The sequence below is a fragment of the Pristiophorus japonicus genome, chromosome 1 (genome assembly GCF_044704955.1).
Source record: "Pristiophorus japonicus isolate sPriJap1 chromosome 1, sPriJap1.hap1, whole genome shotgun sequence".
Taxonomy (NCBI): Eukaryota; Metazoa; Chordata; class Chondrichthyes; family Pristiophoridae; genus Pristiophorus; species Pristiophorus japonicus.
In genome coordinates this window covers 249,046,409-249,071,169 of record NC_091977.1, presented here as the reverse complement: position 1 = coordinate 249,071,169, position 24,761 = coordinate 249,046,409, and the positions used below count along the sequence as shown (strand labels likewise).

The 24,761-nt window shown below is 43.4% G+C and overlaps 1 protein-coding gene across 2 annotated transcripts in view; it reads left to right on the top strand.

The window, feature by feature from the left end:
* The window catches only part of dnah6 (dynein, axonemal, heavy chain 6), a 669,683-nt gene that overhangs the window by 522,475 nt on the left and 122,447 nt on the right, over positions 1-24,761 (top strand). For both annotated transcript variants that reach the window (XM_070888374.1, XM_070888373.1), the window contains 3 exons: positions 3,905-4,024; positions 8,554-8,675; positions 13,414-13,543. In XM_070888374.1, coding sequence (XP_070744475.1) covers positions 3,905-4,024; positions 8,554-8,675; positions 13,414-13,543 — 372 coding nt within the window. The remainder of the gene's footprint in view (positions 1-3,904; positions 4,025-8,553; positions 8,676-13,413; positions 13,544-24,761) is intronic.

The following is a 24,761-nucleotide window of genomic DNA, read 5'->3' as shown; positions in this document are numbered from 1 at the left end:
TGAGGGAGGAAAGTGAAGATGCCTCAGTGATAAACTTGGCTTGATACTTGGGTGGACGGTAGAGAAAGTGGATGTTAAATGAAAGGAGAGAGGGGTGGAACAAGTTGAGATGCTCAAAGGAGGAGAAGGTGCCAGAAAAATAGAGGGACAGATCAAGGTGTGATCTGGTGATAGGAGCCAAACCGCCACTGTGACGGTTTGGACTGGGCAAGTGGTGGAAGGTATAGCCTGGCAGGGAGGTTTCATTTAGAGGAAAGGCATCATCATCCCTCAGGCAGGTTTCTGTCAAGGCTATGATGTCATTGCAATCATCCACAAATACCTCAAGGATGGCAAGGTCCTTGTTCACATATGCACGGATATTCTGGAGGGAGATGGGGAGAAGGACGGTGATAGTTGATCCAGTGGCAGAGTCCACAGGGTCAGCATTGGGAAGGGTGAGTGGGATGGGAAGAAGGTAAGAAAGATTAGTCCCCAGTGAGTGTACTGGGCGGCATGGTCGGTGAGAGAATAGGATGGGGCAGTTGGGGTTGCTGCTCTTAAGGAGGAAGCGATGAGTAACTCAATGGGTCCTTCGTAGGATGCCAAGAGAGGCAGAGAGAGAAGCTGTAGGTTTAACTAAGAGGGAGTCAAGTCTAGGGTGGCGGCAGAAGAGTAGGAAGGTCGGGGAGTGCTAATAGACCCCTCCACCAATGGCAATAGACCCTTACTATCCACGATGTCCAGGCTCCTCCATATTTTGTACACCGCAATGAGGTCTCCTCTCAACATCCTCTGTTCCAATGAGAACAAACCCAATCTATCCAATCTATCCTCATAACTAAGATTCTCCATTCCAGGCAGCATCCTAGTAAATCTCTGCACCTTCTCTAGTGCAATCACGTCTTTCCTATAATATGGCAACCAGAACTGCACGCAATACTCCAGCTGTGGCCTAACCAAAGTATTATACAATTTAAGCATAACCTCCCTGCTCTTATATTCTATGCCTCGGCCAATAAAGGCAAGCATTCCGTCTGCCTTCTTAACCACCTTATCCACCTGGCCTGCTAATTTCAGGGATCTGTGGACAAGCTCTCCAAGGTCCCTTTGTTCATCTGCACTATTAAGTGACCTACCGCTTAATGTGTATCCCCTTTCCTTATTAGCCCTCCCAAAGTGCATCACCTCACACTTCTCTGAATTAAATTCCATTTGCCACTGCTCTGCCCACCTGACCAGTAGGTTGATATTCTCCAGCAGCACATGACTTTCTTCTTCATTATCAACCACACAGCCAATTTTAGTGTCGTCTGCAAACTTCTTAATCATACTCCCTATATTCAAATCTAAATCGTTGATATATTCCACAAAAAGCAAGGGTCCCAGTACTGAGCCCTGCGGAACCCCACTGGAAACATTCTTCCAGTCACACAAACATTCATCAATCATTACCCTTTGCTTACTACCTCCAAGCCAATTTTGGATCCAACTTGACACTTTGCCCTGGATCCCATGGGCTTTAACCTTCATGACCAGTCTACCATGTGGGACCTTATCTGTTCTAAGACTTTGTGGGGCTCATTGATTTTTGGCTGCCTGTCCAGAGGCTGTATGGGGCAAAAGAAGTGATAGCCAAAAAAGGAAGGAAATGTTGTTTGTAAGCAAGTGATTGATTAACAAAGCACCCAGATCCTCTGTTTTGGTGGATGGCAAAGTGGAAGTGCTGCTGCATTAGGTGGGTGTGGGCTTATCTTTCTAGTACTCTTTGAGTAGGGCAAATGCAGGAAGTAGTGGCCAGGGTCAACTCTGTGTACAGTAGCATACAACCTTGGAACAGCTGCAGAAAAAGATGGCAGACCTATACAAAGATGACAAGGTCTGGCTACACAAATGTAACATGACACATGTCCTAAGTATGGATGCTGTAAACTGCTAGTTGTCAGCCTGCCATATATTTACTGTTGGCAGATGCCTCAAATAACCTTGAAGTTTTTCATTATTTTCCTACATTCCTATACTTCAGGAGCTTATTAAACTATATTGCAGAATCATGCCATTATCATGAACCAGACATTCCCTCGCTGCAACAGTGAAAGATAGAAAGAGCTTGTATTCACATAGTCCCTTTCATAAGCCCAGGATATTCCAAAGCACTTCACACCTAATGATATGTTGTCACTGTTGTGCTGTAGGGAAACAGTGCCCCCATTTCGGAAAGACTGGTGCTTAAAACATGGGCGAGGAAAGTGGAACAGAGAGGTCTGCTGTGGCAGTAATGATTGCTGGCTTTGGGCCCTGTCCAGAAATAACAGCCATAAGGCATTTAGACTGCTAATATTGCTTGCTCTCCTTGGAATCAACTTATTTGGAGGTGGGAAAAGGACAGGCCCGTTTGAGATCCTCCAATCTGAGGGGGTTGGCCACATCCTTGAAGTCCTACTTACAATGGGCCATTTGGCTTCTGAACAGAAACCTAGGAAAATGCAACAGAGGACACATTAATATCACTACTATCTCATTACCCTACATTTAAATTGCTCCAGGTGGAAATGCTCCCCCATCACAAAAGTCAATGAAAGGGCATGTGAAGTGCAAAGAGGGTGGTGGCCCAAAATAATGGGTCTTTGCGCAGTTTGTCTCTATATTAGACTCGGGTATAGGTATATGTGCTGTACAAAGCAGAGAAAAATCAGACCTAATATTGTTTCCTCAAACAGCCAGAGTTAGCCAAGCAATCTGTCTATGATAGACTCTAGTGAAATTAGAGCAGGACAGAGAACAATTGTAACATTCCCTGCTTTGTAGGTTTCATCTATTCACTGTTGCGAGACTAGATGAGTTTCACACCAAGATCGGCCCAACCTCATAGCATTTTTTGGGATTGTGGTATAAATATTCCAAAATTTCATGCACAGCGAAAGTCTTACTTTACAGGAACTCCAATCATAGACTTGGGCGTGGGCCTGTGGGCCAGATTTAGAACCAATGTTCTCGCTAAACTGTGCACCATGTGGCCTGCTCAGATATTTGCAAAGTCCAGTGCAGGCCGCTCACCGGCTTTTCATTCTAGATACCACGCAAAAATTTGAATGGCCCATGCATTGGGGGAGGCAGCTTACAGGGAACATTGTTTAAAGCTGTGCTGATTTTTCAATGGCTGGAAGATCAGGTGTGCTCTGAATCAGGTGGACTGACTTCTGCATCTCCCGCTAAACCACACTCATGGCGGGCATGGAATTTCTGAAAATTATCTTTTCACATTTTAGGCTAAGGAACAATGATTTAGATCCTGCTCTTCATCTCTGAACCTTGGCTCACATCCAACCCAGACCGATGGGATGAAATTCTCATCTGTTGACTGTCTGTCTGAGTTTGGGACCGTCTCAATCCTGTCTTTAGTGGGAATGAGCTTACAACTGTTTCTAATTTGACACTGATGGCAGCCTCACTCAGAGATAATAGGATGGCTGGTGCTGGAAATTGAAAAAGTCATATTGGTGTAGTCATGTGCTCTTCTGACGCTAAACCTACAATGTTTGACAAAGATGATGCAGTACACTAAAGTTACCACAAATTGCTGCTCACTGAGTCCTTCTATCAGGGCATTCGGTTTTTAATAAAACAAAAGAGTATGGAAGAATTTTGTGGAAGATTTGTCTGTTTTTTCTCAGTTTTTAAAACAATCACTGCAATTAGCTTGATGACATGCCACTAAACAATGAATAAAATATTACCACTTGTATTTAAATGCTGTTATATGACCATGTAAATTGCTCCAAGAATGAAGGTTGTTTTTCTGCATCTAGAACACATACCCATGGGTGATGATAATGCGCACTTAAATGAGACCAAAATTTTGAACTTTAATTAGAGTGAATGCATGCAAGTTTTAACATCTAAGTGCTTTAATTGCCCTGAATAGGTGAGATCACCTATGGAGGTCGAGTTACAGATGCCTGGGACCAGCGATGTCTGCGCACTATCTTAAAGCGATTCTTCTCACCTGGTATCTTGTCAATTGGATATAAATATTCTTCATCAGGCAAGTGAACATTCAGTGCTGATGATGCAACTTTATCATCTTCAACAATTTTAACAATTTCCTGTTAACATTTATATATTTTTTAAATTCTGCTCCTTTAGCTCTTTTTTAATCATTGACTAATGTGTGTTGTTAGTAACTTGATCATAGGCACAGTATATTATTGTGTTGTGCATTTATGATACTGTAAACTGAATTTAAAATGCTGTGATCTAAACTTGAATTTCTCTTGACATGAGTAGCACTTTGGGAACTATATAACAAAATAACCATGAATGCTAAGATACCACATAATAATTAACATAATGGCATTAATATATTTTGTAATTCATAAGTATGTTCCCTTAACATCATGCAGTGTAAATTCTAGCACAATGCTACTGGAGCTCTGGCAGGGATGCGGTGGAAGAACCTGGAATTTGGCTGGCACCTAATCAACTCTGTGATATCAAAGTTAAGCGAGGGAACCTAAAACAGGCATAAGGCACATCACTTACATACATAAGGAAGTCAATGGTTATTTTCGGCAGCCATCAGAGACCCCTGAAAAATCTAGTGGTCACATATCGGGTTGGACGTCGTTTAAGCGTTCTTTGAGTGCGGTATGTTGGTCCCTGAAATCAGCCTTCTGTGTGCCCGTTTTACATTTATAAAACTGGAACAATGCCATCCAATTTCTACCCTGACGTGACTGTAAAGTCTTGGAGTGCAAACTTTAATTTTCTTTAAAATAGGTGCAATTTCAGGGACCAACAAACAGAGAGAAGGTGTCCAACCCAATATTGAGTCGGGTGATTTTTTTTTTAAGGCACCCCGACATGCAGACATTAAGATTTTTGAAATTTAGAAGTCAGCGAACTTGTAGCAAAAAAACTTGTCTGATAGGAAGGCTAAATGGAGGTACAGAAATTCTGCTGGAAAGAAGGCAGAGAAAGGGACGTCTTTAACAGTGATAACTGCAGGTCCCCAAGAAGCACAGCCAGGGTGAATGGGAACAAATGCCACCTACAGCAAACAGTGCCTTTAGAAGAAGTGCCAAAAGAAGTTTAATGATATTACCATATCAACCAAGGAAGGAGAACCTTCCGCAATGTGGTGTGTATGGCAGTTATAATGAACTCTCCTTCACAAAGTTATAAACTACTTTCATATCCTACCATGAACATTCATGATATAGTGGGGAGCATTTGGCATTTCCAGCCTTCATCTACAACTGTTCCTTCAGTCAAAACCTTTCATACATTCATAGAATTACGTAGAATATACAGCACTTAAACAGGCTATTTGGCCGAATCAGTTTATGCTACACCCAATCCTCCTCCCATCTTTCCTCATCTAATGCTATTCCTTCTCCCTCTTATGCTTATCTAACCTCCCCTTAAATGCATCTAAACTATTTGCCTCAACCATTCCCTGTGGTAGCATGTTCCACATTCTCACCACTTTGGATAAAGAAGTTTCTTCAGAGTTCACTATTTGATTTCTTGGTGACTATCTTATATTGATGGCCTCTAATTTTGCTCTTCTCCACAAGTGGAAACAGTCTCTCTGGGGCCGAAATTCAGGTGCGGAAGAAAGCTGGCGCACCTATGATTTTTTTTTTTAGTGGCACTTACCGCTGGATTCCTGATGCGGTTGAAAGAGCCATTTTCAGGACTAAGTCCCAAAGGAAATGAGTCATAATGGGGGCGGGCCATAGACTGAAAGCCAGGCTGAGTAGCTGAAAATAGGTCGGACAGAGACTCCGCCACTGTCAATCAGCGGTGGAGTAGTGGTGACATCACAGCGCGTGTGCATCACCACGCTCTCTCCCCTCCGTTAACGGGGAGCCATTCTGTAATTTTTAATCTTCGCCCACTGGGCCACCAGGGAGGGTTTCGGCCAGGCCAGTGGCCTTGAACCCAAGAGGGGTGTCAGGATGTCCATTGGTGGCCCGGCCGAACCCAAGGGCACTGACTTGCCAGCTGATTGGGAAGTTGACCGGCAAGGATTACTAGATGATGGCCACGGCAATGGGTCCCCCCCTTTAAGGGCCACCGCGCTGCTAGGCCGCGCTCACTCTTCAGAGGGTGCACCGACAGAAAAACCCGTCGGGGGCACCGCGCGGTGGGGGATCGGCGAGTTCAGCTGAATATCGATCGGTAACTTTTTATTTTATTTAAAAACAGCAGTGCACGAACTGATGATTTGCTTTCGATGGTCATCAGAATCGGGCGGTATGGGGTCCAGGCCGAAAAATCCCTGACCTGAATTTCGGTCGGGTCGGCTAGTTGACCCATTCGATTTTGACGAATGGTCGCTGCAAACAGGCAGTAACAGGTCTCTCTCAGACCCTGAATTTCGGCCCCCTCTATGTCTACTCTCAAAACGTTTCATAATTTCAAAGACCTCTATTAGGTCACTCCTCAGCCTTCTCTTTTCAAGAGAAAAGAGACCCAGCTTGTTTATCATTTTCTGATAGGTATAACCTTGCATTTTTGGTATCATCCTTGTCAATCTTTTATGAACCCTCTTTATCCTTTTTATAATGTGGTGACCAGAATTTTCCACAGTACTCCAAGTGTGGTCTAACCAAGGTTCGATACAAGTTCAGCAGAACTTCTCTACTTTTCGATTCTATCCTTCTCGCTAGCTATCCATTCTGATACTTGTCCCCTGACTCTGCAATCTCTGACCTTATTCATTAGTCTATTATGTGGTACCTTATTGAAAGCCTTTTGGAAATCCAGTTCAATTCACATTCAGTCCAAAAGAATATTGCCATCCCATGAAGCTCAATGTTTCATGCACATGCCATCATATCCATCACAGGGTGCATACTTCCACTTGGGTTTAATACATGCCATCTTAACAATTGCTCACTTCCTTTGCTTTGGTAGCGGGGGAAAATGACCCTTAACAGCAGAGAGAGGAAATTGCACAGGAGGAGAACATCCTTACTTGCAATTTCTAAACCCCCATGAGGAGGAAGCCCCAAAAATCCTGGTGTAGAATTTGTGATAACCTTCTGCTCCTCTTCCTTCTCTTTCTATTCTCCTATTCATTTACTGCAACAAAATATATGCTGAAGCTCTTTATGATATCCTCTTTGTACTGAAAACTATATGTGGTGCCTGCCTAGAAGGACATTGTTGTAACCTGTCTTCCTCTTTTCTTTCTCTAAGTGCGTCACAAGAATCAGATTCAGACCTCAGTAATTCAGGCATCCCAGCACCTCACAGGTCACACTTATTCTACCCCTTACAAATACCAGCTTTGTTATAACCAACCATCCTTGAAGATTTAGACAGGGAGCCAGAACAGAGTGTACTGGTGACACACACCACACAATTGAGCAGGAGATGCTGGTGGAGATGGAGGAACAAGATGATCTTGCTGTCCAGAGATCCAGCTTGTGTCCCACTCTGGGTGATGAGCTTGGAGATCTGGAACTTACAGGACCTGCTTTTAAAAGAAGGATGCTTTCTGAGCATTAACTGTTGGTGCAGTCATTGAGGAGCATATTACAGATAGCAGCTCGGATGGAGGAGGTCACTGGCTGCATGTGCACAATCTTGCAAGATGTTTTTCCAATGCTGGAATCCTCCACAGCGCATGTAGCAACACCATCAACAACAACAACAACAACTTGTATTTATATAGCGTCTTTAACGTAGTGACACGTCCCAAAGTGCTTCGCAGGAGTATTATGAGATAAAAAAATTGACACAGAGCCGCATAACAAGAAATTAGGGCAGGTAACCAAAAGCTTGGTCAAAGAGGTAGGTTTTAAGGAGCATCTTGAAGGAGGTAGAGGGGCGGAGAGGTTTAGGTAGGGAATTCCAGAGCTTAGGGTCTAGGGATATCTACAGTGGTGCTTCCATGCCAGAGGCCCTAAAGGCAGTCTGTCTTCTCCAAAGGATAGTCAGACTCAGGCCTAGAGTTTCAAAGTGGAACAGGTTATCTCTTCTGACTTTGGCAGACCTGGGAATCATCAGGACCTGATTGGTTTATGTTTCTGATGTTCCCTTTGGCAACCTTAAATTATCCTTAAGCATTAAAGTAAAGGGATTTGCCTATGGTGGAGCTTGATTATAGATCTATTTGGAGCATGTGTACCTTGTAAATCAAAGCTTCCACCAGGATTGGTTCTCTAACACTTGAAAGCATAATGTCTTTGGCTGTAGTTTCTGATGTAGAGGTGCCAGCGGCAAGGTGCAGAGCGTCTCTGTTACTGCCTGACGGGCCTGGTGTTCCTCTATTCCCAGCATTTATATCATAAAAAGAGATTTATTAGAGTGTGGTGCTACATTAGCATTTTACTATAGAAAAGTTGCTGAGCAGATGTGTGAATAGAGCAAGTTCTCTTACTGAAGCAGAGTATTTCTTTGATGTGCAAAATGTCTTATTTCCTGATGGTTATAAATTATGTTTATACTGCTTGATTATTGGAGAGATGCTGAATTGTCTGTCATCAATTACTAACTCCTGTACAACGATGAGATGAGCTATGTCTATATAATGCAATTATCCAATGTTCTGCATTTCAGGAATTTACTATAGTCCTGAGGTAGACAACCTGCAGGCATACAAAGAGTACATTGAAGGCCTTTCCCTGATTGATGACCCAGAAATATTTGGGATGCATGAAAATGCTAATTTAGCTTTTCAGGTTTGTATTAAATGTATTATGCTAATTAAATAATCTCAGTAATCTTTCACAATGAAACATGTATGTTGTGTCAGATGATAGTACTGCATACTTCAAGGTGACATGATACTGTCAAGTCATAAGACAATCCACTATTATATGCTGTCACTGTAATGGAGAAGAATAGTCTATTTTGCTGACATGATTGATGAAATCCTTTTGGAATTTCCTTGTCCATTATTTATTTTTGCACAATCTATTACAATTTTACGAATTGAACACTTGCATTATTCAAGCTGAAAAATGTCAATGAGAGTTGCGCAGAGACATTTGTGTGAGGATTTATTGAGGTGTACCTTCATAATTCCTTACATGGGAATTTCCTGATCTCAATTGCATGGATTGAGAAAGTTATTGAGCAGAGGTGCTTTTCCAGTGCATTAGAAAATAGAAGACCAAATGGAATGCAGGGTAGCTATCCCGGTGTCCTGGCCAATATTTATCCCTCAATCAACATAACAGAAACAGATTGGACCAGAATTTGCAGTCAGCAGCGAAGCGACGGCGCTCACTGTTGACCTTGAACAAAGCTGCCCACAAAGATCTAGCAATCTCTGTGGCGTGAATTTTAGTTCTCGCGACCTTAGTTTGCATCTGGTGCCAAATCAAGCGAATCTTCAGCCTCCAGAAACAGTGATGTCACCAAGCACACTAAGCAGCCTATCACATTGAAGAATTCTCACAGACCGCAAACCAGGAAGTAAAATGCACAGATTCTAATTTACTTTTTATAAATTTTATAGAGAGCGAAATAAACGTTAGGACATACACACAGGGTTAAGGTAGAAGCTGAAATATCATAAACAAACATTAAAACAAATTGTATTTTAAAAATCATGTAATTCTTAATCATATTAACGGAAAAATGTGTCATTCCACAAATATAGATTTAGTCTTTCAGGGCCAGAACAGTTGTTCAGCAGTCAGTATGCTGTTAAAAACCCAGTTACACCTCTTTCAACAAGGCTTAACTTTTTCAGTGAGTGTGGGAGAGGTGGGGGTTGGGGGCGGTGGTGGTTAACAGCAATATTCCAGCATAATAGGGGACATTTTAGTTCGTCAGTGTGATTTGAACTGATTGCCAGCTCTTTGGAGTTCCACAACATAACTCGCAGGGGAGCAGCAAATGACTATCCGCAACTTTTGGATTTCTGTGTATATCTGCGCATGCACTAAATCCTGAAGTTGCTGTCAGTTTCAGAGGGTAACACGTTTGCCGTCATTACCTCTGCAAAATCCAGGCCATTATCTGGTCATTAGCACATTGCCGTTTGTGAGAGCTTGCTGTGCGCAAATTGACTGCCATGTTTTCTACATTGCAACAGTGACTACACTTCAAAAGTACTTCATTGGCTGTAAAATGTTGTGGGACTCTCCTGAGGTCGTGAAAGGCTCCATATAAATGCAAATCTTTAATTTGAAATTTTACTACCCTCATTTACCTTCCAGTGCCTGATTCAGAGATTCATTGGCAAAGCCCTGGAAGCAGATTGCTTTACCACTTCTCACTGTCAAGGAATGCTGTGTGGCATGAGGAAATAGGTGAAGAATTTCAAGAAGAGAAGTAAATTAGAATCTGTTCAGTTTTGGGGAGGGGAATAGGCAATTCATAATAATCACAAATTGAAATACATGGATAAAAGTGGATCTTTATTTGATCTGCCCATTATCACATCTAGTTCATCTACACAAATGAACATTTACTCAAATCAGACTTTTCCAAAAATTCCTGTAAGGATGATACATTTTATAAAAGTATTAACTTGGCTTAATCATACCAACAAATCTGCTTTAAGTTATTATTCAGTCTATAATGCTCTACAAAATATCTTTACATTTGACTTAAATTCATTGACCCCTTCCAATGGCTCAGTAGATAAATGCAACATGCAATGTATTGTTTACTCATAAAACCCAGGAAAGTGAAGATTTAGTTCCTAGTTTGCGCTGAATTAATTTATCAACTGAGTTTGTGATGGGAACATTATAGTTGGTCCCAGTTTTTCAGCCAAGGGAGATAAAAAAGTGAACCTGGGTTTTTGCATCTGAGCATTATCTCCAACCTGAAAATGTGCATGCATAAATGTCAGTGAGAATAAGGTTATTCACACCTGTGATGCTGTCATAATCCAATACACAGGTAGCATTCTCTTCATAAATGAAGAATGGCCGCAAGTATAAGGTATCAAAGAGCTTGCAAAGCCTTTGGAATTGCCATCATAAGGGAAAGGGAGAAAATTATGCCTGAAATTAACAAAACCATTATTAGTGTATGTGTGAAATCATAAGCAGTTGAATGTGCAATAAGACTCATTTTATTCAAACTTGTCTTTGCTGTTATCTTGATAAAGCATGTACATTTTGGGGAAAAGATCAGAGAATGTAAATATAACCTAAATTGTAACATTCTTAAAGGATTGGAAGAAGCAAACATAGGGTACGGTTACACAGTTCTTTGAAAACATATTGCAGGTGGAAAATGCCATAAAAATGGGATCCTGGGTTTGATATATATTGGGGCATTGAATAAAAAAGCAAGGAGATGATAATGAATTTGTGCAAGATTAGTTAGGCCACAGTTGGAGTGTTGTGTACATTTTTGGCTCCCCATTCAGAAGAAAAGATTTTAGAGCCATGTAAAAGGTACAACACGGATTTACTAAGATGGTACGAGGGATGAGAGGACATCGTATGATATGAGACTTGAAAAACTATGGCTGTGATTTTGCCAACCTCAACAGGTCCATGGCTTATAGAGGGTGTCACAGCATGCAGGAAAGTCCTCTTCCCTTCCCATGGGCAGAAGAAATCTCCCCAGGAGATCAACACAGCCTGGTTGCACATTGCAGAGGAGGTCACAAGCAGGGATGTATTCAGGAAGACTTGGGTGCAGTGCCGCAAACGTTTCAATGATCTCAGTAGATCACTAAACGTTAATACAAAGCCACACTCAACCTCATCCTGCTGTGCCTTTCATAACAACCCATCATTCTGCCTTCTCTACCTTACTCTTGCTCATCCTTACTCATAGCAACTTACCTTGCACCTCCACACTTTCCTCTCGCTCCATTTATATTACTACATTTCCATCTGACTAGCCAACCCTCACAGTTGCCCCCATTCTAGTGCAATCATACCAGCTGACAACACTAGGGTAGGTACTTGGGTGTTTTATACAATGTCCATATTATGTTTCTGTTAATGTGGTGTCAAATATTTAAACCATTAGTTTCAACACTTTGCTTTCTTGGACAGATTTGTGTGCATCTTTGGAAGTGGCTTAGTGAGTTGCAGTGAATGGTGTGACATAACGTGGTGCCCCTGCCCCCCCCCCCCCCCCGGCAATGATGATGAACGTGAAAGGAATGGATAGGGCACTGTAGGGATGCTTTGTGGTGTTGGTGTGGGGTGATGCCAACTTGGTGTACAGTGTCAAGTAAAGTAAATCTGGCCATGTGAGGTCATCACGGGCAACAATGTGTTAGGTGCAGCATCAATTGATTGCAGAGAAGGTTGTTTTTTCTGCTGGTGTGCTTGGTGTTTCTGGTGTTGGGGATGATTGTGGTGGGATTCTGAGGACCAAGCTGAGAGAATATAAAGGGCACCCATGCTGATGGAATAGATGGCAGGTGAAGTAGAGATGACAGAAGCGATCTGTCAATGGTGACAGAGGTAATGAAGTCAGACTGGATATAGACTTATGTAAAGACTTGCAGCATGGTGAAAATCTGTTGTGGAAATGCAGTGAGGAAGAGCTTGTGGCTGAGGTAAGATATCCCTCAGGTGGGAGCTTTTACTGTACATTTTGAAGCTGTCAACTCATCAGCTGATTCAATGCCCACTGACCTCCTGCCTCAACTTCACGGACGTGGTTTAGCAACTGCGTGAAACCCGTGGGTGAGCTGTGAAATTCAAAGGGTCAGTTGTAAACTCATTGTAAACAAGCCACTAATGATTGTAATTGCCTCCCCCGCAGCTGCGTGTCAGGTCTGCTCAGCAGTTGTAAACCCGACATTTGGTAAGGGCGCATGGTGGCGGGTTCACAATGGGGTCCCGACCCACTGGGGGAAAGACCCGCCACCAATCACCGATACTGACCTCTTGGAAAACCTCGACCTAAGACTGAATTCACTAGAGTCGAGATTTGATTGAAGTGTTTAAAGTTTTGAAAGGATTTGCGAAGATGATCTTCATCAGTCAGCAAATTGGTAAATTTAGGAATAGTATTATCAGTATAAAAGGAAAAGGGGGTTAGAAAAGCTACTTCAGACAACGGCTCATTAGAATATGGAATGCATTACCATAAGTAGCTATTGAAACTGAATTAATTATGCCATTGAAGAGGAAATTAAATTAAAAATTGAAAAGGAAAAATATTAAAAAGAAAAGGGCAAAGAAAGCAATTATTGTTAGGATAGATAGTTCTGATATGTAGGTGGCACTGGAACAGGATGCTAAATAACCTCCTTTTGTGGTGAGATTTCTGATTCTATAATTTTGAGTAGTTTATGTTGGCTGCCTTTAAATTTATACAATGATAAAATGACCTGCAATAAATTAATTTTTTGAATTTCCTCTGACCAACATGACAATTGATTTGTATCATGTTGCGCTCTTTTCTGGAAGCAAAGCTCTTTTCTGAATGGAAATATTTTGAACTCTTATATAATGTGTCTGTTCATCACTCCTCTTATTACAGCGCAAGGAAACCAGCAACATGATACTGACAGTTCTTGAAGTACAGCCCAATGTTATGGCACGTGGAACTGGCAAAAGCACTGATGAAATTGTCAATGAATTAGCACATTCCATTCTATTAAAAATTCCAGGTAAGCACATTAATATTTGCTCAGAAGCCGATGTATTTGCCACTAGAAATATTTTTTTCTGAAAAAATATTAGCTAACATATTTTCTGACTTTCAAATGAGATTTTGAATACACTTACCAATGTGTTTGAATTTTATAAATAGCTTGTTGATTTTGCAGTCATAAGCACTTCAAATATGTCTTTGATGAAATCTGTCAAGAAACTGCCTTTGGAAGAAAAGAAATGCTATTACAAAATACCATTATTCTTAGAATTATTTACATTTTGTTAAGTGTGAAAGAAAATAACTTCCACCACAATATCCTCCAGGATCCAAGTCTTGGTAAACAGTAATTTCTGTAAAATTCTTACCATCTTCTGGATCAATTAGAATTCTGTAACTTTATTTTAAAACAATATTGAATTTTGCATTTATTTTATTCTTGTTTTCAAATCACTCCATGACCCCACCCCTCCCTATCTCTGTAATCTCCTCCAGCTCCACAACCCTCCAAGATATCTACACTCCTCCATTTCTGGCCTCTTGTGTAACCCCGATTTTAATTGCTCCACCATTGGGCGGCCCTGCCTTCAGCTGCCAAGGCCCGAAGCTTTGGAATTCCCTCCCTAAACCTCTCCGCCTCTCTACCTCTCTTTCCTTTAAGATACTCCTTCAAACCTACCTCTTTGAACAAACTCTGTCCTAATATCTTCCTATGTGGCTCAGTGTCAAATTTTGTTTGAAGATTGCTCCTGTGAAGCTCCTGGAACATTTTATTACTTTAAGGATGCTGTATAAATGCCAATTGTTGTTGTTGCTCTTGTTAAGCTTTCATGTTCGTTTTAATTTTACTAATCTGAAGCCTGATTGACACATGGTATAAGTCAGTCACCTATTTTATTATTTATTTTGTCACAGTTTGACACTTAATCCAATAAACAGCTGGGCTCTAAATGATTTGACGTTCTCCTATATTGACTTGAATGAAGACCCAATCAACTTAGGTTGATTTGATTTGCGGGGTTGGGGGGAAATCAGTTGGACATGACAAAGTGCTATTTGGTTAATTTCTCACTATGACAATCCCATGAAGTTGTAATGTTGCAAAAAAAAATACAGCAACTTTTTTCAATGGTCTGTCTTAGCAAGATAGTAAAATCCATATTGTCCACAATTTGGTTACCAAGTATATCATGATTGTTGAACAGTATGGAATAGTTTAGATGTCTTCCTTCATAATGGACCGGGTTAAAAGCTTTCTGCACCATACTCGCACACAAGCATGCACGCATACACACACTTGCATGCACACACACAAGTTAACAAATTTTCATAATTATTGCGCTTTTCGTGTGATGCAGAACTAACACTGTTGCGTTATACTGTTCCATCTGCACCGCTTTCTAATCAGGAAGCAGCGCTCTGCAATTATGTACTTGCACAAATGCGCTGTTCTCTGCTCAGTGGTGCCCAAATATTTGTTAAGTGTTTAATGTTAGCAAAAAGTGAATAAAAAACATAGTTTGCTCTTTGCCAATGGTTAAAAGCTTAAAAAGTGTGTTTGAAATGTTGGACTGCCTGGATTCTTCATGTAGTTTGCCTCACACTGGTTGTAGTTCTACTGCAACTGCTATGAAGCTAAAATAGTATGAGATGGCCTCATCCAGGTGGTCTCACATCACCTGCCAAATTAAGGTGCTCAGTCAGTTTGGTAACTTCACTCTCAAGTTATGTTACTGCACATAAAAGCTTACCGCACAAGATAAAAGTTCACAGGGTTGGGGGTAATATATTAGCATGGATAGAGGATTGGCTAACTAACAGAAAACAGAGAGTCGGGATAAATGATTCATTCTCTGGTTGGCAACCAGTAACTAGTGAGGTGCCGCAGGGATCGGTGCTGGAACCCCAACTATTTACAATCTGTATTAATGACTTGGAAGAAGGGACTGAGTGTAACGTAGCCAAGTTTGCTGACGATACAAAGATGGGAGGAAAAGCAATGTGTGAGGAGGACACAAAAAATCTGCAAAAGGACATAGACAGGCTATTTGGCAGATGGAGTATAATGTCGGAAAGTGTGAGGTCATGCACTTTGGCAGAAAAAAATCAAAGCAGGTTATTATTTAAATGGAGAAAGATTGCAAAGTACTGCAGTACAGCAGGACCTGGGGGGTTCTTGTGCATGAAACACAAAAGGATAGTATGCAGGTACAGCAAGTGATCAGAAAGGCCAATGGTATCTTGGCCTTTATTGCAAAGGGGATGGAGGATAAAAGCAGGGCAGTCTTACTACAGCTATATAAGGTATTGGTGAGGCCACACCTGGAAAACTGTGTGCAGTTTTGGTTTCCATATTTACGAAAGGATATACTTGCTTTGGAGGCAGTTCAGAGAAGGCTCACTCAATTGATTCTGAGGATGAGGGGGTTGACTTATGAGGAAAGGTTGAGTAAGTTGGGCCTCTACTCATCGGAATTCAGAAGAATGAGAGGTGATCTTATCGAAACGTATAAGATTATGAGGGGACTTGACAAGGTGGATGCAGAGAGGATGTTTCCACTGATGGGGGAGACTAGAACTAGAGGGCATGATCTTAGAATAAGAGGCCGCCCATTTAAAACTGAGATGAGGAGAAATTTCTTCGCTCGGAGGGTTATAAATCTGTGGAATTTGCTGTCTCAGAGAGCTGTGGAAGCTGGGACATTGAATAGATTTAAGACAGAAATAGACAGTTTCTTAAACGATAAGGGACTAAGGGGTTATGGGGAGCGGGCGGGGAAGTGGAGCTGAATCCATGATTAGATCAGCCATGATCTTATTGAATGGCGGAACAGGCTCGAGGGGCCATATGGCCTACTCCTGTTCCTATTTCTTATGTTCTTATTTATGTTCTTCTGTTGCAATTTTTGCGTGAAGCAATATGGAAAACACTTGGAGGGTAATTTTGACTTTGTGTGATAGTGTAAAAGGGTGATTGCAAATCAGGCAGCCCATTTTACATCTCTCCTGATTTTTATTTCCATTTACTTAATAATTTCTCACAGGCTCCTTGCCTGCTATACCAACTCAACAAATTATCTCCAAAATTGTTCTCAAGCATGGCCAGTCTGGGTTGTTTTGATATCCTCAGAAAGTCTGGCTTTCCCACTGAACCCATTTGAAAAACTTTATAGAATATTGAGAGCTAAATGTTTTTTTGTGCCAAATTCACTGGAGTATAATTTCTCTTGTTAAGGAGTACCTGATCATTAAACTACTAAATTGTAGCAATTTTGATTAAGCCATACGGGGCTAGAAATTCGGCAGGTTTGCGCCCGTTTACTGCCATTTTACTGCTGTAGTGGGGCGTAAAAAGTTTTTTTTTGGGTGGGGGGGGCATTAAATGCGGCGCACAAAATTTACCGCCTGGGCGGAAAGGTCGGCGGCGGTTTTGCGCCGGCAGTAAAAAATTATGATGTCAATCGGTGTGCAACGCCCCGCTATCGCCACGGGCGGGAAATTCGCTGATACCGCCATTTTTACCACCCGCCCAAAAACACGCCGGAAAAAAATCAAGTCTTGCTCGGACCCATGACGCTCCTGCTGCTAACGACACTATCTTGAGAAAGGGAGCAAAAGTTAAGTGCATAAAAGGATTTGGAGGAAAGACGGCGTTTACATATTGAGGTTTTTGTGAGTTCATACTTTGTTTTTTAAGGCTATTTGAGGACATTTGAGGACATTTAAAAGAATGGGGGCTATAATATCTCTGCCATTGTTGCTGGCTGCGTTTTCTATGCAGCATCAAGCTGGAAGAAGCTTATTCAAGAGCATTTTGAGCGTAATCAAAGAGCTCGCAGACATATGGGGAGGAGGCCTTACCCCCCATGAGTTTACAGGGAACAGCGCTCATACCTGCAGCTGTCTGAAGCACAGTGCGTTGGAAGGCTGCGCTTTCGAAAAGAGGTTGTCACAGAGATATGCCAGCTCAAAGGCAGACCTACAGCCTACCAGCAGCATCAGGACTGTACTGCCCGTCGAGGTGAAGGTGACTGCGACACTTGCCTTCTCCTTTCAGGCATCATCAGGGGACATATGCTGCATCTCACAGTTCGCTACATGTAGCTGCATTCGCCAGATGACTACTGCACTGTACGCACACAGCATGGACTTTATCAAGTTCACAATGACCAAGAAGGCACAGAATGAGAGGGCTGTAGGTTTAGCACGAATTGCTGGCTTTCCCAAGGTTCAGGGTGCCATTGACTGTACGCACATTGCCGTGCGAGCACCTTTAGAGGAGCCAGAGGTTTACCAAAACCGAAAGGGATTCCACTCCCTGAACGTACAGATCATTTGCTACCATACTCAGCGCATTATGGCAGTAAATGTCCAATTTCCAGGGAGTATCCATGCTGCTTTTATCTTGCGTGAGAGCGGTGTCTCATACCTGTTGGGCGTCACCCACAAGGCCAGAGCTGGATGCTGGGGGACGAAGGTTACGGCCTCGCCACCTGGCTCATGACCCCCCCTCCGGAACCCTCAGACACAACCCGAGCACCGCTGTAATGACAGCCATATAGCCACACGTAACATCATTGACAAGACAATTGGATTGCTCAAGCAGCGCTTCCGATGTCTGGACCACTCTGGAGGCAGCCTGCAATACTCCCCTCAGCAGCTCGCTGAGTTCATTGTGGTGTGCTGCATGTTACACAACTTAGCCATCATGAGGGGACAGGATTTTCCACTGGGGACTGCAGGACCACCTCAGGAGAGAGGGGATGGGGAGAATGAGGAGAATGGTGATGAACCCACACCACCGCCACCACCACAGTGGAGGCCTCATGGAGCTTTTCGCCACTGCAAAAGTCCAACGTCAGCAGCTCCTAAATCAACGCTTTGCTTGAAACAGCACGTTTCACTGTTGCCTGCCCACTCTATCCCACCATGTTGACTATTCCCCCTCTTACTCTATAAATGAGACACTGCACAAGAATGGTTAAGGTGAACAAAAGAATGTGTAAAAGATTTGTAAATTTATGAAACATTTGTACATTCTTGAAATGTGAACTTTAATTTTGAAATTTAAATACATTTTTAACTTGAACACAATTTGTAAAACTTTTATAAAATAACTAAAACAGGGAAACTACAGCAACGAAACAACAACAACCCTGCACCGAATGTCTTTTAACTGTGTTTACCTGTTCCCCCCCCCACCCCCCGATCTTAACCCCCCCTCCCCCCCCCCCACTCTTGCTTCTTGTCCCTACCCTATCTGCGTTGGGACCAAGACAGTGTGCAGCAAGGCATGCAGAGCACTGCTGTTGTTTGGGGAGAAACAATGGAGACGCCATTGGACCCCCTGGAGAAGCTCGGGGTATGGGAGGCCTGGCTTCTGTGTCGGAAGGCTCTTGCTCGGCCCCTCCTTTCACAGGTGCTATTGGTCTGGGTGATATGACACTGAGTACTGCAGTGCTAAAAGTCGAGACCATCAATTGCCACAGGGCATTGACAGCCTCGGTGTTCTCCCGGATCGCAGCTGCAATCTGCTACATGCCCTCCCTCCTGTCTGCAGATTGTGTCGCAGATTGTGCCACCTAGGGCCTGGAGGAGCTCTCAACTGAGTTCGACACTCTCCCATGACAGTCCCACCATATCCAGGTGTGCATCTGCCTGTCTTTCAGCAGACCAGCTTTGCCGACTCAACTTCCGAAGAGATGGCATACGGGGTTCAACCCTGGGGGTGCGTTGCTGCACACGACTTGGACCCGCTGCCTCGGATGCGACAAAACCTGTGAATGTGGCTTCCTTCGAGGAAATTGCGGCCACAGCTAAAAGACTGCCTGACTGCATTGCCCCCTCCTCCCCCTCCGCTCCCCTCCACCCCTCTACACCCCTTCCAGCCCCACCACCCCCTCTACCCTAATCCCCCCCCCACCACAACAGCTTCATGATGTTGTTCCTCACATGGAGGGTCCTCAGCGTGGCCCTCATCTTCCTCCTCGACCCACACACGATGGGCTGAGGTGGAAGCTTGCATATGAGGATGTGGCGCCTCAGAATCCTCCTCTGCAAAATGGAAAACAACAGACGAGTGGTTAGCAGCAGGGGAGGGGGCAGGGTGACATGAATACGGTCCACAGACACAGCATCAAATTACGCCAACCCAGCCCGGGGATTTTGCAGGACTTACCGTCAGTTCGGAACATGGGCTCAGCACCCGCATGGATAGTTGACCTCCCGGAGGCACCAATTAAGCCAGCCACTCTCTCCTCCAGGTCTGTTCAGGAATGTGTTTGGGGCGGACCACCATCTGTCCGTCACTGCTCACGGTGATTGTGCGACAACTTTTCCTGGAAAACTGACAATAGAAATGGTTACCAGAGTGCCCTTCTGCTCTTGTGGCACACACAGATCGCCATCAAAGCTTTTATACCATACTGTGTGCATTTAATACAGTCCTCTGTTTAATGGCCCTGGTAGTTGCACGTGGTTCATGAGCAAGACATCGACGTGCAGAAACATCTTTTAAGATGTCAAAAAGCAGTCTTAATGCGAAACAATCACTCTTAGCAAATAAGGTGCAACACTAAGCCTACCTACAGCAACATGTGTCAGATTTACAATTTAAGTAATTCAGGAGTGCATCAATAAAAATATTACTTACTCTCACAACCCTGCAATGGTCATTCCACCTTTTCCTGTATTGCTGTTGGGCCCTGGGAATGTAATTTACTGAGGAGACCTCCTCAGCAATACAGGTCCAAAATCTCTTTACAATGGCTGGGGTGGAGGGGCGGCTACTTCGACCCCTCCTATTAAACTTCCCCTATTAAACTTCCCCTATCTACTCTCAATTGCTGTTTTCAGTGCCTCTGTGACATTGGAATTACATTTCCTGGCCCTCTGCCTCCCATGATCACCCTGCTGCATCTTCTCTTGTCTGTGAAAAATGGCAGATTGCGATCTGGGTGTACTGCGCATGCGTGGGCGCACCCTGACATCTGACCAGAATCACGGAAAAAAAAGTCGGAAGAAAAAAATTGGTGAAAACAAAAATCGCGCATGCACAGAAGGTCCGTTTTTTTTTTCAGATTGCTGAATTCGGCTCCGGCGCACAAATGCAGTCATGCAAGGCCGGATTTTACCACTACCGCTACCGCTGGTCACCGTTTGCCAAATTTTGCGGCCTCCAGCCATTGAGGTATTCCGGCGCTAAAAAAAAAATCAAAAGTCGTGATTATCGCTCAAAAACTGGTCATAACACTAATTATATAATTTCTAGCCCTAATTGTATACTCAGAATTTATAGCTTGAAAGAGTATCTGTGGCTTAATGTATACACTGATTTCAAGTGTAATGTCAATCATTTCTATTTGAAAGATAAATCTTGAATCAATATTTTTTCATCGAATTAAAAGTATGTATTGCGTCTAAAATTCACTGCTGGTATCTAATGTTTGTTCTACATTATCATTGATCGCTCATCTATGAAATCCATACGAGCAAAATATATCTCTGGCAATCGGTTTGCATTATTTAAATCATATGTAAACGCGCAAGGTTACCTCTGGTGTTCCCCAAGGATCTACCCTTGGCCCCCTCGTATTTATCATCTGCATGTTGCCATTCAGCGAAATCATCCAAAAGCACAGTGTCAGTTTCCACATGTATGCTGACGACATCAAATTCTACCTCACCACCACCACCTCTGTCAACCCCTCCACTAAATTGTCTGACTGCTTGTCCGTACTGGATGAGCAGAAATTTCCTCCAACTAAATATTTGAAAGACCGAAGGCATTGGGCCTGAACTTGGTGGCCTTTTTCGGCAGTCTCCCCTTGATGCTAGTTTCCACTAGGCCTTCCACCAGTGGGATGGGAGGAGCACTGGGAACCGCCCGCTGACGGCCGCTAACGCACAAGGCGCGTAAGTGGCCTCCCGCCCACCGAGTTGGCAGAGTCCTCTGGACGGGAGTTGGCGGCAGCCGGGGGAAGGACTGCTGCCCGGAGAAAGGTCTGACCCCAACGGTAAGTGCGAAGACCTGCAAAAAAAGGTTAGTGAACTTATTTATTTAATTTTTTTTCAGCGATTTAAGTGGATGGGGTCCCATGTAGGTCTTCCAGTATTTTTTTCTTTGTGTACATTTTTATTTTTATGTGCTCCCCCCCCCCTCCCTGGGCCCAACTCAATCCTCAGCAGCACTTTGGCGAGGATTGAATTTGCCGCCGAGATTGGGAGCCCCTGCCCACTGCCGCCCAGACTCACGGCGTAAGTCACTTTTTTGCCGCCAGGCGGTCTTTCAAGGACTTTTATCGAAACTCCTGCCCAAAGTACTGTCAGGTGATCCTTGGGGCGGCACTTGGGCAGAACTTAGCTTCCACCAAGTTCGGGCCAATTGTCTTCGGTCCCCACTACAAACTCTATTCCCTAGCCACGACTCCATCCCTCTCCCTGGCAACTATCTGATATTGAACCAGACTGTTTGCAACCTTAGTGTCGTACCTGATCCTGAGATGAACTTCCGATCTTATATCCGTGCCATCACTAAAACTGCCTATTTCCACCTCCGAAACATCGCCCGATTCTGCCCTTACCTCAGCTCATCCACTGCTGAAACCCTCATCCATACCTTTGTTACCTCTAGACTTAACTATTCCAACACACTCCTAGCTGGCCTTCTTACCCTATGTAAACTAGAGGTGATCTAAAACTCGGCTGCCCATGTCCTAACTCATACCAAGTCCCATTCACCCATCACCTCTGTGCTCGCTGACCTAAATTGGCCCCAGTTAAGTACCATCTCGATTTTAAAATTCGCATCCTTGTTCTCAAATCCCTCCATGGCCTCACCCCTTCCTATCTCTCTAACCTCCTCCATCCCTACAACCCTCCAAAATATCTGTGCTCCTCCAATTCTGATGTTCTTGCACATCCCTGATTTTAATCATTCCACCATTGGCAGTCAGCTGCCCAGGCTCTAAGCCCTGGAATTCCCTCCCTAAACCTCTCCACCTCTCTACTTCTCTTTTCAACTTTAAGACGCTCCTTAAAACCTACCTCTTTGACCAAATCTGCCCTTATATATCCTTATGTGGCTCGATGTCAAATTTTGTTTGATAACGCTCCTGTGAAGCACCTTGGGATATTTTGCTATGCTAAAGGCGCTATATAAATGCAAATTGTTAACTTTTTCTGTGTGCATTTAAGATTACAAGCTTTCTTATGTCTTTAACTGAATAAGTATTTCCTCTGCATGCCTGCCCTCTTGTATTAGAAGTGTACACTTTGAGGGAAATGTTTTAACTGCCGCCCAAAATGGGACAGGAAGTTGGCAGAGTACCAACGCCTGCTCAAAGCCAATGTTGGGAGACCCGAACTATTTTCATATTCGGCCTCATTAGCATAATTCGGGTGAGATGCAGATTGCTCAGTGAGCGTTAGCAGGCACCTCGCTACGCCGGGGAAGGGGCGGGAAATCTGGTGGATATTTTGTGCTAGAACTGAGAATTAAAGTGGAAGGGGGTGGGGAGGGAAGACGCACTGAGGAGGGGCCCCACCCAGAGACTAGCAGTTGGCTCCAATAGTTTTGTAGGGTCATTCCTGCTCCACCTGATCCAACAAAAATTCCCCCCATAAAACTTCCAGGACTTTTCTGGATCATCTCTGTAAGGACCACTAGTTATGCCACTCAATACCTGAAACAAAGTGCACAGCAACACTCGACATGCCCGTTTGTACCTGAAAATTGTCAACGGGGTCCTACAACCTGCGTAGGACCCTAATTTTTATATGCAAGCAGACTGTGTTGGGTGGGCATGGTGTGTGCTCATTCATAGGCCTGCCTAAAGATTGCATTAGGTGGGCATTGGTTGCCCCCTGCACCACTCTCCCCACCGACCCACTTGATTTTCCATTACCGGCTACCTGTTTTTCAGGTGAGAAACTGGCAGACGGCAGTTGAGCAGTTGAAAATTGCTTCCATCATTGCAGATTTTCAGTTTGTACATCAGACCATCTGTACCTCAAGGTTAAGCACATGCTAATCAGGAAAAGGTAACCTGTTCTTTGCCCAACTCCATTTCAATTTGAAGATGAATATAGTTTATATTTTCTTATAACAGAAAATTGTTACCAAATATATTATTTTTATTATTTGCTTCAAGCAGACAGTACAGTTGGCTATCATACTGACATATAAAGTGTTTCTGTGTTTTTATTGAAGTTCACCCAAGGACATACTAAACTCAATCCTAAAATGTAATTTAATGGCAATACATGTTAAAATATTACCACTCTATTTTCAGAAATGAATTTGGCATTACAGATTTTCCAACTCAGCACTTCTTTATTCTCTAGAACCATGGGCTCAATTTTCCCCAATGCCGTTTTTTGGCGTATTGCCAGAGTTACACCTGGTTTTTTTTGGCCCCAACTACTCCAAAAAATAATTAGCAAGTTTCCCCGTTCTATTTTTTGAAATTGGCGCCTTGCAGCCTGTCCTGTAGCTTCGGGGGATGGAGCCTAATGTCTGTACCGAAAAAACGATGGCCCCCCCTTCTGCGCATGCGCGGGGAAAAAAGGACGTTTTTGACGTGATTGCTATGGGCGCGCATGCCCAGTACAGCTCCCGGTCTGCATTCGACCATTTTTAAAGAGCCAATTGTGTATGAGAACTTCAATTTTCATTGGAAAAATCGGAGCTGCAATACAAGATGCAACACGGCTCAAGGACCAAGAATTTCTTACAGGATGAAGTGGAGGCACTGGTTACTGTGATTGAGGCCAGATGGCATGAGCTGGATACCAGCAGAGGTCACATAAAAGTTTCACCAAAAGAAATGAAGAAACACTTCAACCAACTTGCAGAAGATTACTGTGCAATGGTGACCACCCGAGCTCTGGAGGCCAGTGCAAAAAGAAGTGGCAGGACCTTGGTCAAGTAGTTAGTGCAAGTAATATTTTCATTTATTCAATAGAATTGCAATTGTAAATGTGACCAGCAGTATATGTCCCACCCAGCAGAAAGACACCCTCTCTTTAAAAAAAATTATATTTTCCTCTTTGCAGAGGAAGGTGGCCCACAACAAATGGGAATGAATTCGAACAGGAAGAGGCCCGGCAAATCTGCACCAACTGACACCCTCGGAAGACAGGGTCGCTGCTTTGATGGGTCCTACCTGGAGAAAAGCAACCACCACTGCACAAGCTGGGCCCACACTTGAGAGAGAGGGTAAGTCCTGCAAATT